The following is a 14635-nucleotide window of genomic DNA, read 5'->3' as shown; positions in this document are numbered from 1 at the left end:
CGGTAAAAGCAGCTGTTGAACAGCTTTTTGTAAAATTGGATTTTTGAAGCAAAAAGGTGGGCGAAAGTTTGCGCGAAATCGTGCTTTGAGCTTCAAAGATTAAAATTAAAATGAATTTTTTAGTACCTTATTGTTACTTAATTTCGCGGGACTTAATATTCGCGATATTCTCATAGACGAGATGCTTTGAACACGCACGCTATGCCGGGCGCTATTGTTTTCAACATTTTTACGTCCAGATTCTGGACGCAAAAATCGTGATTGGTCAGAATTTGTAGAGTATGAAAATTGATTATTCTGATTGGTCAAATGTATGTCATTCAATCGATTCCTGTGGTCTGTTCTCAATTTACATTCAGAGCGAATGAATCCAGTGACGAATGTTTTGAGCGATTCTTTGAAAGAAAGAGTTCCCTTCCCCCCTTCCCCGATCGTGCTTCGCGCACAAATTCCCCTTCTCCTTCGCCTTTGAACGCCGACCACGCAGGCTATATTATCCTTATTTACCTTTTACTTACTATCAGTCCTTTATAATCATTCCTCGCACAGGTTTTCATCATCTGGAAAATTCTGTCGGGGTGAACATGACAAGAAGTCTCCGTATTATCACGGTGGTGATACTTCTGGTGAGTTTAGCAGGATGTATATATATACATGTGGGTAAGATAACTACTTTTTGCACAAGCTCTGTTTAATAAGCCCCTGGGGATTAGCTCACATAAAAATAGATAAAGAAGGCTGTTTTCTGTTCATTTTTTAATCACTCATCTTCACAAAAACAAAACAGTTAAAAATGTCACAGCAGGGCTTTTAAAAAGTGTATATGCAGCGAATTTCTGCAGTTTTGTTTTGGAATCCCCTGCGCGGTTTAAAGAAAGTCTTTACGTGTTAGTTTGGGAGATTCAGACAGCTGGGTTAAGTATTACTCCTTGCTTTGCTCCCTGGGGGGGGGGCTACTCAAAAAAGTTTTATACGCGGAGGCTCCGCCCCGAGCTCTAACCCCTTTAATACCATTTTATATACCATTTTGACAAAAATTGTACACCTTTCGTACACCTTTTACCGAAAAAAGGTACCCCTTTCATATACCTGAAAGACATGGCAATTCATCTGTTCGTAATATTTTAATCAAAAGCCCTTTTAAAATTCTAAATAACAGATTTTCATACCCTTTCATACCCCCCCCCCCCCCCTTGGGCTTTGCCTCTCAACGTCACAAATTCCATTAAGGCAGGAGCATCCTTGTAAAGCTGATGTTCTACAAATTCTATCTCGATGTTGCGCTTATTATTTAGGTCTGCGCGTAACATTTTCAGATGCTTTTAAAATTTCAATGGCATACTATTTAAACAATTTCAATAAATAACGACACGAGATCTCTGGAAGCCTATTGAGCTTTTTTCTTCACGTATTACACGTAGTAGCCTTACAGCTCTTAGTTTCTACAAAATATATGATTACTTTGAAACAAGCAATAAATCATTATACTGTTGTGAAAATATTTACATTTATTCTGACAGACCTGCAAATATCCTGATACTTCAGGCCAGTCGCCAAAAGGTATGAAAAACATGTACAGTGGAAACCCGATATAACGATATGTCGAGGGAGCAGTAAAAAAATATGGTTATATCGAAGAATCGTTATATCGAAACTCCCGATATAACGATATGGCCGTGAAATAACTGAAAAAAAACCCCTTATATCGGGGTAAACCTAACAAGTACTTTTTACTGCATTTGAAAGGAGGATAAAGGGAATAATTTTGAGAGGAAGGCTTAGAACACAGTATCATTTTCGTATATCATCGTACAAAGCTGTTTTTAGAAACGTTAGAGATGACTCGATTACCGTAATGTTATTGCATTAAATTCGATGTTTTGCAAATAAAATGTGACTGTGTACTGATAATATCGTTATATCGGGGAAGGTTTGACGTTCGGTCCGCTAAATTCTCATCGTTATATCGGGAATATCGTTATATCGAAGATCGTTATATCGGGGTTCCGTCCCATACATTTTACTGTAACTTTTCCTGGGACATAGAATATTCATCGTTAAATCGGGAATATTGTTATATCGAGGATCGTTATATCGGTGTTCCACTGTAGTTACAGTACATTTCAGTTAACGAATGCAGAGGGACGCTTGAATTAACGAGAGACAAACTTCTGTCGAATGATTTAGCTTGGATAGTGTCGTCCTCTAAAATCACCAATCACGACCTTTCACAAAGCAGATCACGAATCACAGGGCACAACCTCGTGTTTGTGATTCACGATCACGCTCCAGCCGCCACCGCTATAACTAGCTGTTTTTTTAAAAAAATGGAGTGTAATGCTGACGCTCTTGCCTCTGAAATTAACTTTGTTTGAAGTCGTGATTGTTATTATTTAACTGTACATTAAAATATGTAATATGTCTTACCTATAAATTAGAACTCATTTCAAACTGCTTATCAATTTGCTACTTTTTAAATTATTTAAACAAACAGCAAATCGAAAATTAATTTAACACAAAAAAGTTTACATTGGGAGGAAAGATTGCGCCACGAGTCCAAAAAAGCTCTGCGAGGAGTTTTTATTGCCATTGGCTGTTGTTTTTCTGCCTGTTTCTTGACATCAAGAATTGTGACATGGTCTCTGGTTTTGTCCTGTCGATCTTTATGCTTTGTTTCTCCTGGTCGCTGCGCTCTAAAACGAGTGAGTAAATTGTCTTGCGCATCCTCGTACGACATCTCCGACGCGTTTTCACGCTGTTCAGGACTGTATTTGTCGGAAAAATGCTACAGTACTACAGACATCCGAACCACTCGAATCACCCTCACTTTCAAGGTCACTTTCAAGAAAGTGTTCAAGGAAGGCTTGATGTAACAGAGTAATAGAAACAGATGAAAGAAATCCAATATTTGTTTCACTTGAAGAGGTAATTTTGGACGCCATTTTGTTTCTTTTTCTCCGCGCGACGTCCACGCAAAAATCCTCGCAGCAGTACGCGCGCGTACCACACGCGATGGCGCAATTTGTGCTAAAAAATATAGCAAAATTGTCTTTTATCATGGGGACACCCATGAAATGGCACGCACTTACGGTCTCCGTTCCCGATCATGGCTCCTGATTGTGAATATTGTTTTACAGAAGGATGCCAGAATGAAGAGTTAGGGCATATCTTTGATGGAGAGATGAATTCTTCCTCTGTACAAAATGCCAGCACATCGACCATGAATGCTCGATTAAACTACATAACAGGCTCATGGTGGCATGTAGTAGGAAATGACAGTAAGCCATATCTACAGTTCGAGTTAGACAGACTTTATATCATCTATGCTGTGGCCACTCAGGGCAATTCTCCAGGAGAGCAGTGGGTCAAGACGTACACGCTTCAATCATCTACAGATGGGTTGACTTGGACAGACTATCATGATGCTGGAATAGTAAAGGTCTGTTATCACTTTTTTTTGTGGATGTTTAAGAAGAGTACATAAGTGTTACTTTGCAATCAAAATTTGTCATTTAATTCGGGATCAAAATTTTGTTGTATATATCGCAAAGGGCAGGGTTTACCAGAGACAAAATCTGGTCCCATGGACAATGATTCCCTAGGTTTTCCAGGGCCAACACCGCAAGCGTGGTATTTCAGAAGAAGTCATGTTTTTACCAGTTAACCATGATAATAAGCCGACAGCACAATTGAGGCATCGCCGTAATTAATTAATAAACCGAAGTTGGGACCAAAGTTTTCCTGAGGCTAGGTGAAACGTTTTGTGTAATTTGAGGAAACTACCTTAACAAAGTTACAAAACTCAACCAATAATTCTGCTTGTATGCCCGAATTTGTGTTGATTCATATAGAACTCGTGTTCAATTAAAATTATATCTGCAGATTTTCAACGGCAATTTATTTGGCCGAAACACTACAGTGGAACAACGTTTGTGCAATGGCATTGTTGCTACACGTCTGCGCATCATCGCTCAAGAACACCGTGGCAACTTTTGCATCAGGGTAGAGTTCTACGGACAACCAGTGAGAATTGGTAAGCAAGGTTTCGAAGTGATTATTCCTGGCTCGGCCATCAGTTCCCCTTTTTGTAATCAATACCCCGGATGTAAAAATATGGTTAAGTGCAAGCATGGTTAACAGAGAGAAATGGCCCGGCAAGCATGAAAGGAGCAAACAAAGAGGCCAAGATTTAGGTTGGAAGGTTCATGACAGTGCACATCTTTTGTTGTGCGCTCATACACTATGCATAAGTTACGTAATCGCAAAGTTTTTATTGGTTAGTTGCATGAACACACGTAACCACCTATTGTATTTGGTCAGGTTTTTTTTCCAAAATAGCGAACAAAAACCTATAACAAAGAACTTTGGGGGACTTCATAACCATTTCCCTCTATTAACTATGGTGCAAGCCAAACTGATATCGTTATGACCGCCTTTAAATCAGTCGTAAAGTCTAGTTCTGAGTCCCAATCGATATAGCTAAAGACCTTTGCTGTCTAAAGAAAGCACCCCATTATTTGTAATGTACCTCGCACAACATACCTAGTTAACTGTGTTCAACCCACTAAAGCTTAAGGTACGATAATAGCCGACGCAGAACTTGCAAATCGTTAGACTTCCATCTTAATAGGACTTAATGATGTCCTGCCGGCAACTTCCTTTATAGACACGAGTCAGCGCGCGCAACTAGAATTCAAGGTTAGGGGTAACCTAACCAAAAGTAAATTAAGGGGGGAGGAAGGGAGAAAAATCCAAAAAAAGTATATAAAATTGAAATCACTGCATCAAAAGGGTAACATTTCATTTAAAGATAGCCAAATCATCCCCCGTGTCCTTGACTAAAAAAAAAAACATTCTCGACCCCATAAATTTCCTTAATTTCCCTAAGCCATGTTCTTATAAATCTGATCAAGACAGATATACAACAGCAATAAATACCGACTTTAGAAAGATAAAACATAATTACTAAGACATTTAAAAATCTTGGCGACAAGTGACTACAATATAATAGGGGTTTCAGGGAACAAAGGAACATGGGAACATTAACTTTTTGGTAACATGGAAACAAAAGGAGAATAAAACTGGGAACACGAGAACAAGAGCATATTTTAGGGCACAGGGAACACAAAATGTTGTTGGGAACAAGGCAACATGGTGCATGAACCTACACAGCGGTCAAACGCAAAAATGACGTCACCTCCGGTTTTCGGCGCCTCGAACTTTCAGTCTGAGAATTTGTCTCGAAAGTGTGCAAACTTTTGTAGGAAATTGTTAAAGAAATGGTACGGTGAAAGAACAGTTCAAGCTGGGACACTCAGTGGAGGTGAATTATCAAATTCTAGATCCATAAGCGGCGTATAAACCTTAACTTTCCAGGGACGGCGTTAACTCTTGGCTTTAAAGCGAAAGTTTTCGAAAAATTTAAGAGTTTGTATGGAAAATGTTGGCGGCAATTACACATGAACTGCGCACGCGCGCTGCGTTTGACCGCTGTCTGGCATGAACCCCATCTGGGAGGCCCTCTTTGCTGAAAAATAAAACTGAATGAAATTGTTGTGTAACAGTATCTGTATCCTTATTTTTAAAAGTTTTCTTTTTAAGACAATCTTGCCCTAGACAAGCCTACTGCTCAGTCTAGCAGATACATGACCTCGACCGTACGTACCTCTTATTCAGAGTACGCTGTGGATGGAAAAAAGGGTACAGACTTTTTCCGCGACAAATGTACGCACACGTACAATACAACAGATCCGTGGTGGAGAGTTGACCTGGATGAGTTACTACCTGTTTCAGAAGTTTACATACTCAACAGAGGAGACTGTTGTGGAGATAGATTGAGCGGATTCGAGATAAGAGTAGGTGAGTACGATGAAAACGGACTAACAAAGAATATCCTAAATTTTCGTCACGGTGAAAATATGAAAAAAATACAAACAACATTACACAACCTCCAATCAATAGGTCTTATACTAGCAACCCTATCTAGCGGGGGTATGCAGAAGATGTTTCGCTTGTTTTCGATCACGCATGTTACGCATGTTTACATGGTGAAATATGTCATTTTTCTTGCAGTATTTTTACTGTTTTAATATCACGTGAATAATTTTTAGAAATCAACTACGACGATTTTCTGCCATGATAGAAAAGTCTCGAATTCATAGATGGGGAATCCAATATGACACGTTACAAACCCTTGAAATAAACACGAAATGTGAGGGACTAAATTTAGCTACATCAGGAGCCCATTACCTATATACTTTTTTTCGAGGAAATACTGAAATTATCATTTGAAATGCTGTAAAAACACTCCAAAAAAGTTTCCTAGCATGTATCCGCTATGCTAACTTCCCAGCTGAACGAGATACTGAAGTTACGTATCAACAGTCTATTATGAAATCACTTGTGATTGGCTATCCGAAACCAATTCGCGGGAACATCTTATCTAAAAATAACTTTACTTGTGAAAACGCCGTTTCACAGGCGCAGTATGGAAGTTGCACACTCCGGGTAATGGGCTCCTGGCTACATAAAATAGAGCCTGGTTTCCATTTATCGTCCCGATCGCTCCTATCGTCTCAAAATATTTCGAAGCGCTCCGGGCGATCGGTACGATAGAGGCGACTTTTGTTTTCCAAATAATCGCCTCGATCGTCTCAAAAAACAACACTGCGCGGTTTGGGCCTGGGGAGACAATAGTACTTTGGCATGAGTCCTAAAACACTGGGTAAAACAATATGCCAGATGCTAAACGAAGAGTGAATATTGTGGCGCTTATTTTCTAATTCTTGCGATTTTACGTCGAAGTAGACAACGAAGAAGGCGGCGAAAGCATTAATTTGTGCTCGACAGATTTTCCAGAAAAGAGAAGAGCTAGGAGCTTAACATACAGTACACTAGCGCAAGATCGTTTCGATTGTCCACGTCATCCGAGAGTGGTTTCCATCGAATCGCTTGCGATTGTTCACGATCGTCTCGATCATCCAGCTAGAACTTGAAGCGATCCAAGTAATCGTGATCTACCCGATCGTCCGGGTCGTCTCCCTATTGTTTCCATATGATCGTCCTGATCGCTGTGTCCTGTTTTGACTGTTTTGAAACGACTGGGGGATCGGAACGATCCGGACGATTTATCCCATTGACTCTCGGAGATTTTTTTAAAAAAGCGCATTTTTAACATTTTTCACATTTTGGGGTCAGTAATAAGCTAACTAAGCTCAAAACACCACTTGCCACATGAAGGCATGCCTTTCTTTCCTCAATCATCGGATTCAAGAGAGGATATCCTCTCTTGTCGGATTATATGTCATTTTTGTTTGGGCATGCGCACAAATCAAAATTTTGAGATTTTTGGAAGGAGAAAGTGCCCTACCACTTAAGGCTTTTCATTTTTTTTTTTTTTGCTTTTTCTTTTTCTCCTTTTCTTACTTTTTGCTGCAGTTGTTGGCCTTCAACGTACTGGGCTTGCTTGCAGTTCAGGAATTTCCGAGAAAGTTTCATCCAAACAGGAAATATTCGCCAATGAAGAGCCAAGGCTGGTTGAGGCAAATTATCCTACGAGTTTTTCACTTAAATTTCTAAGCATTTTTGTGGGCATTTCAAGCACAATTGACCCAATCACCCTAGTTTGGCATCATTGGAAATACCTTTTCCTCCTGCAGAGATTGAGTATGAGTGATGCCTTTTTTGAGTTATTTTTTCAAAATAGCTCTTTAGTCGGCGCGATGGACCTGTAATCAGTGAAGTATGTGGGTTTGTCACACCAATCAGATTTCAGGTACTATCGGAACCAATCAAATTGTAGTTTATAAAGGGGAAGCAAACTGACGTAAAGCAATTTCGTTCGAAGTTTTTAGATTAGAAGGAGGCGGAATCGGTGAGTTGTGATTTAACCCTGGATTAAAAACGTTTTTCGTAACGCCCGCCTGCTTACAACACACACGCCGTGAGCAAAAGGCCCAACAATAACTTGATATTCGTCTTATTCGAGCGTACGTTTGGAGAGGCTAGCTTTCCTGACCGTAGTAAAAATAACATATAACATTTGCACAAAGCAGATTTGAAGAATAATGTTGTCATTACTTTTGCCGTCCGCTTTGCGAAGTTCGTTGGGAAATTGGAAAGTTTGTTATGAAGTTGCCAAATAGGTTGCGAGTTTGTGAATCAAATTGTGAGCTTCGATACAAAGTTCCCAACTTCGGCCCGAAATTAATAAAACCTTCTATAATTATGTTATCAAAAAGGGCTTTGCTACGCTAAACTGTTGGAAACAAATGTCATAAAAATAAAAAACTTTTCTGTTCAGCGAGCCGTAAACATGTTGTCTCGAACAAATTAGTCTGTCGCGTCGCGTCGGCTTCGATTAAAATCAATAAACCATCCAGTTTCATCCGGTTTACAAACGCAGAAGACTTGAAATTGAAGACAGTGAAGATTATGCCTCACAGAAATCGTTAAATATGTGTTTTCATACAAAAAAGTTAAAATTTGACCAAATTTCTACCTGCATAAAATTTATTTATCGCCAAATCACTTGTGTGATCGCTGATGCGAAACGTTGTCTTGCACTTCAAGCTACTTCAACTTTCCTTGACAAGCTCTAAAATCTTCGAGTTCAGAATCGCCATGACTTTCGAGCAACATGTCTTGTTTCTCCTCAACTACCAAAACTTCGAAAGTTCAGTTGGGCCGAAGTTGGGAACTTATCGAAGTTCGCAATTTGATTCGCAAACTCGCAACGTAATTGGCAACTTCATAACAAAGTTTCCAATTTCCCAACAAACTTCGCAAAGCGGGCGGCCAAAGTAAACTGAAATCAACTGTAAAACATCTCGTTCAAATATTTAATGAACCGGTACAAGTATTAACTTTGCTGTTAAAAGCAACTACAATCGATAGCAAAAACAGAATAAGAGCGTGCCATTCCGTGACAGTTTGATATCTCAATTAGTTCTTGTTTGTTGAATAGAATTTAGGTTGTAAATGAAAGAAAATCCTTGTTGAACAGTTCTGACAGGAAACAAAGACTCCAGGTATACTGCGCTTTAAAGAACTTTTCCGAAGAAAGTGGTTTTTGATTTGATGCGTTTATTACTTCGTTTATTATAGTACTTTTCGTTCAATGTCTGTATGGAAACGTGGCTTTCTCGAGAAAAACAAGGGTATCGTGTTACGTTCGTTTTTAAAAAACAAAGGTCTCATGTTACAAAAGTGAGAAAAACAACAATATCGTGTTTCAGTGTTTGGCAAAAATCCAAAAGTATTCCGTAACAAACAAAAGTAACACGTAACGGTTGCTACAAAGCTAGAAACAAAATAACCGCTTAAACAGAATAAGAACGTGCCATTTTGTGACATTTTGATGTTGAATTAGTTTTTGTTTTTCAATTAAATGACGAAAATTTACGTATTGAATAAAACAGTTCTGATGTATCAAAATGCACGTAAAAGTTATTTTGTTTGCAAGCAAATTTTGTGCAAAAAAGTGACTCCGTGGGCCGCCATACACAAATGGCTCAACCCATGGCATAAACCATCCCAACAGGACAATCACCCAGTTTCACCCCAAGCCACCCCATAAATTGAAAAAATAACTCCTGCACGCTTAGCGTGCCTATGTTTGATCAAAGATGATGAGGACACAAGTGGAACGAAGACCAACGTTTGTCACGCCGGTTTTGGCCGGCACGGGAGCCAGGCTTTCGCATCTCTGCCACTATTTAAACATAGGCCGTACTGTATTTGATAGTAAATATTATTGTTTTTATTTTTTAAGGTAATGAAGTAGCAGAAGGAGGATCTACTAATCAACTTTGTGCAAGTAATCTAAGTGTCCCACAAGGAAAGGGAAAGTTTTTTCGATGTAACTCCACACTTTATGGGAGATATGTATACATACGGATACCAAAGCGAGCTGAATATTTGGCGCTTTGTGAAGTTGAAGTTTACTCTACAATTACATCAAGTAAGATAGTCGCCGTCAGATATCGGCGATTAAATTTGCAAATCATTCAATTTAGATGGGTCTACATTGGCTTTATTTTCTTTGAATAAATATGTTATGCTAAGCAATCCGTTCTGGAAACATTTCTGCTTTTCAAACAATAAGAAGCTTGCATTTATCTTGTACAAACTGAAAAACTTGATGAAAAAAAAAAGAACCGCATGATGCGCTCTTTTCTGATGGACTGTTTTTTTTCCTGTAAGATCTTGCCTTGCATCAGCCTGTCATTCAGTCATCTACTCGTCTTGGAAAGATAGCTGAACATGCAGTTGATGGGAATGTCTTCTCCTGTAGTTGGACAGATTGGGAGCAGGATCCCTGGTGGAGGGTGTACCTGGGATCATCTCTGCCTGTTGCTGAGGTGTCGCTTAGCTATCAATCACACGGCAAAATTGAAATCAGGATCGGTGAGTTCAGGTCTCTGTTAAAGGGACTGTGTCACGGCTGATTCAAGTTTATTAATCGGGCGTGGCCGATTTAAGGTTTACCCTTTGGTCGTCCTAGAGCGTAGTCTCCTGGCGCGGCCAAAAAGACGGGGATAGCTCGGGGTTGCTACAAAACCGCTACGGGTGACGCATACCGCAATGGTTTTCATTTTAGTTTTGACAGGAAATCGTTGCAGGCACACTTGGTCGACTTTTGGGTTAATGTGTAATCAGGTTGTGTTTTTTTGCTTCGGCGGAAGGACAGAGAAAAAAGCTTACGGGGCAAAGTACAGTATGGGGCCCAGTTCTCGGCCACTTTTGACGTAAACTTGTATTTCTTACCTCAGAAGAATCGCAGGAACTTAAAATTTCTCCCAGAGCTAGCTACATTATTCAGCTTTTTGGTGTAAAGCTATCGACCGGTCAAAAATTAATTTGCCCGAGCAATAATAAAAATAAAAGCTCCATTTGTGGGCCCAGTTCTCGGCCACCTTGGCCCAGTTCTCGGCCACTTTTGACGTAAACTTGTATTTCTTACCTCAGAAGAACCGCAGGAACTTGAAATTTCTCCCAGAGCTAGCTACATTATTCAGCTTTTTGTTGTAAAGCTATCGACCGGTCAAAAATTAATTTGCCCGAGCAATAATAAAAATAAAAGCTCCATTTGTGGGCCCAGTTCTCGGCCACCTTGGCCCAGTTCTCGGCCACTTTTGACGTAAACTTGTATTTCTTACCTCAGAAGAACTGCAGGAACTTGAAATTTCTCCCAGAGCTAGCTACATTATTCAGCTTTTTGGTGTAAAGCTATCGACCGGTCAAAAATTAATTTGCCCGAGCAATAATAAAAATAAAAGCTCCATTTGTGGGCCCAGTTCTCGGCAACCTTGGCCCAGTTCTCGGCCACTAAAAAGCTTGTCCGTAATTATCTGTAAAAAATGCTCAATTAATTTTCACAATCATAAAATCACTCTGTAAACCTATTTATACTATATCGATCCCAAATTATTTTTATGATGCTTTGTTTTACTTTAGAAAAGAAGGATTTTAACGCGCCTAGTTGCCTATGTGCAGGTTCTGGCAAAACCGCATTGTGTGACCCGTGCATTTAGATGGTTTATTTTGCAGTGAAAAGGTCTTGAAAGATTTAGGTGTTGTAGAAATAATAGACAAGACAAGAGTCAGCTCAAAACTTAGAGATAAGATTGAACTTTATTTTTAAAACATTTATTTCTTTCATTCTGGCAGCAGCAGATGAAATTATATTAAAAACCAAGCGCTAAGCTGTGATAGCGAGCAGGGTGGCCGAGAACTGGCAAATACGCAAACGTCGCAAGAAAAAATTTCGAAGTAAATTAAGACCAAAAAATACAACGGTTCAACGAAAAGTTAACTAAAGCAGAAAGCTGAATTATTCTACGTTTCACATGCCAAAAATTAGCTCGTATGGTGGGGGCTTTTGGATAAAATACGAATTTAACTACATCCATGAATTTGGAGCCGTAAACAAACAACTTTTTTGGGAATGCAAATTCACCTACCTCCGCGTAAACTCGACGTGTGAGCTTTCTATATCGAATTGAACGATCAAACTCAAGATACTTAAAGCACATGAATCAGTCTATCGTTTGAAGGAAATACCTTTTTCTTTTGATTCAACTGGAGTGTGAAAAAACGCGTTAAACACAAAGTGGCCGAGAACTGGGCCCCATACTGTACTGATATTCACCATTGTGAAATTGCACTTACTTTGACAAGTTAAAGTTATTTTTGTAAATGAAAAAGGTAACGTCATTGATGTCACGCAGTGTTTTTTTTTTTTAGCAAACTAGATGGTTTGCTGGTTTCTGACTATGAATGGGGGTGTGATCTTGCGGTATATTTTTTGAGCCTGACTCCGCCGTAAAACTTTTTTTTTATTTAGCAAGAACTGTGTCGATTTTCATTTCTGAACAATTGGTCGTCAAGTCGTTTGTCACAAAGAGTAGAATGTTTGTACAGCATGTTTTGGAATTATTTTAGATTTGGTTAGTAAGACGCTTCTGAAGACCTGAGCAAAACATTGGGAATGTACAGTATTAATAGGAACTTGAATGGAATTTTTCACAAGTTGGATAAAGGTATCAACTGAAAAAAATGGAATTCAAAATGAGAACTTGGATTTTGTTGTAATTAAATTTTATCGCGGATTGGATGCATAATATCACGGCTTTGAAAGTCTTCAAATAATTAGAAAGGTTCCTTTCTTCCTTTTGATCTTATTGTTATTTTCATGTATTGATTATTCGAAAGTGGTTTTCGTTGATACGAAAAAAAAAACGGGTTTTCACTGAATTGCTTGAAGTATTTTTAGACGTGATAATATTGGCTTAATCAAATTACATTGTGCACGAAATATTTGTTATTCTTTTGTCTTGAAACTTTGAGGAAATTGAAATTTTTGTTTGACAGTAGTGTATGAAAGGCATTTTATAGAACTGAATAAAAAATTAGAAACTTTGATAAAGGTTATTTCAAAGATTTATTTTGCCTGATTTTGAAGGGTTTCAGGAGTTTTAAAGAGTGCTGGTAAACGGCTGTATGTTGTTTGTGATTACGGATCTTATTTAGTTTCGAACGCTCTAATTTTTGAAAGGTTAAAACAGGTTAAAACCGGGCGGTTTCATGAGTTTTTTGGGTAGAAAGGTACGGTGGTGGTCAAAAAAAAAAATGTTTAGAAAGGAATGACTGTAGTAGCACGTAAGTCGGAGGTTTGCGTGAGTCACGGGGTATAGTATGCGTGAGCTGGATTTCCGGCGTCACAACGGCATGCTTTGTTTACTGAAAGATACACTCGACGTTTAGTTAGCTTAGTCGGCTTGGGAAACTATTTTAAAAATGAATGTTGTAATAGTTAATTAATAGTAATCTAGAATTAACCCACTCTCGATTGGAGTCTGTTCTGGATTCGCGCTACCTTTTCGCCGCGAAGGAATTTTGTAAAATTTCGCTAGTGGAAAGAGGTACTGTAAGAACAGTATCAATAACTCAAAAGGAGGAACTTCTTTGTAGCTCTGAATTAAGACGTATGATAAAATTTTAGAATAAGAAACTTTCGATATATGGTTTTCATATTGTTTTTGTCAATTTCCTTTTGTGGCAGATTTTTTGAGAATCAGCTTTTCTTTCGTGTGATGACAGACACAGGACAGAACGAGAGGTGGATGAGAAAGATGCCGAAGATGAATATATAGGCACCGAAAAACGACAAGAACCGTCAAGGACTTATCTTTCGAGGGCGGGGAGTTTTGGCATACTGTATTTTGAGGACTGGACTGGACTAGTAAAACGCGGACTAGTAAAACGCGGAATTGTAAAACGCGGACTAGTATAACGCGGACTAGTAAAACGCGGACTTGTAAAACGCGGACTAGTAAAACGCGGACTCAGGTAAAACGCGGACTTGTAAAAGGCGGACTAGTAAAACGCGGACTAGTAAAACGCGGACTTGTAAAACGCGGACTTGTAAAACGAGGGCTTGTTAAGCACGGACTTGTAGAGCGCGGACTTGTAAAACAAGCGCTTGTAAATCGGATAAAACTAAACGGTTTAGCGAGCGAAACAATTTGTGTTTGAAGCTCTTGTGTGTTTCTTCGACGGCATATTTCTAGCTTTTTTGAGCACTCTATGGTCTGTTTTAGCGTGGAGATGTTTTTGCAGTATAGCACATGTTCGTTCTGCAAACCCCTACTAAAACAACGGGATTGATGCTATGAGTTGTGTGCATATGTTTCTTTCTTTCCACTACTTGACGTCTGTTGAGTGCAGTCGTTTTTATTGCTCGCACGAGGTAGAACGGGGCCCGTCCAGAAATCAACAGTCAATCGTAAATAAAGGTGACGGGCCTACACGACTCCTACGTTCGTGACATTAGAATATTTGCCGTTAAATGTTTAAATTCGGTCTTTCGACCTTATTTGCTTCTGACTTCTTTCTGAGGGTACTGTTTTAATTTGGGGGCAGTATGTGGTAAATAAAGGTGACGGGCCTACACGACTCCTACGTTCGTGACATTAGAACATTTGCCGTTATATGTTCAAATTCGGTCTTTCGACCTTATTTGCTTCTGACTTCTTTCTGAGGTTACTGTTTTTTTGAGACATTATCATGTATTGAAGAGAGCCGTAAGATGATTGTGGCCAAGGAATTCGAAGTGTCTAGAGGCGTTTTACAA

General features: G+C 39.1%; 1 protein-coding gene across 3 annotated transcripts in view; it reads left to right on the top strand.

Moving 5' to 3' along the window:
• The window catches only part of LOC144643290 (uncharacterized), a 54541-nt gene that overhangs the window by 16254 nt on the left and 23652 nt on the right, over positions 1-14635 (top strand). For 2 of the 3 annotated variants that reach the window (XM_078502490.1, XM_078502489.1), the window contains exons 2-8: positions 550-626; positions 1521-1560; positions 3138-3439; positions 3883-4033; positions 5602-5859; positions 9773-9961; positions 10204-10407. In XM_078502490.1, coding sequence (XP_078358616.1) covers positions 550-626; positions 1521-1560; positions 3138-3439; positions 3883-4033; positions 5602-5859; positions 9773-9961; positions 10204-10407 — 1221 coding nt within the window. Of the gene's footprint in view, positions 1-443; positions 627-1520; positions 1561-3137; positions 3440-3882; positions 4034-5601; positions 5860-9772; positions 9962-10203; positions 10408-14635 lie in introns of those variants that run through there. The other variant, XM_078502491.1, reaches the window with a different exon arrangement.

This window comes from Oculina patagonica, chromosome 2 (genome assembly GCF_052425735.1).
Source record: "Oculina patagonica isolate OP01 chromosome 2, crgOcupat, whole genome shotgun sequence".
NCBI lineage: Eukaryota > Metazoa > Cnidaria > Anthozoa > Scleractinia > Oculinidae > Oculina > Oculina patagonica.
Note: the sequence above shows the minus strand (reverse complement) of the source record. Positions and strands in the feature narration are given on the sequence as shown.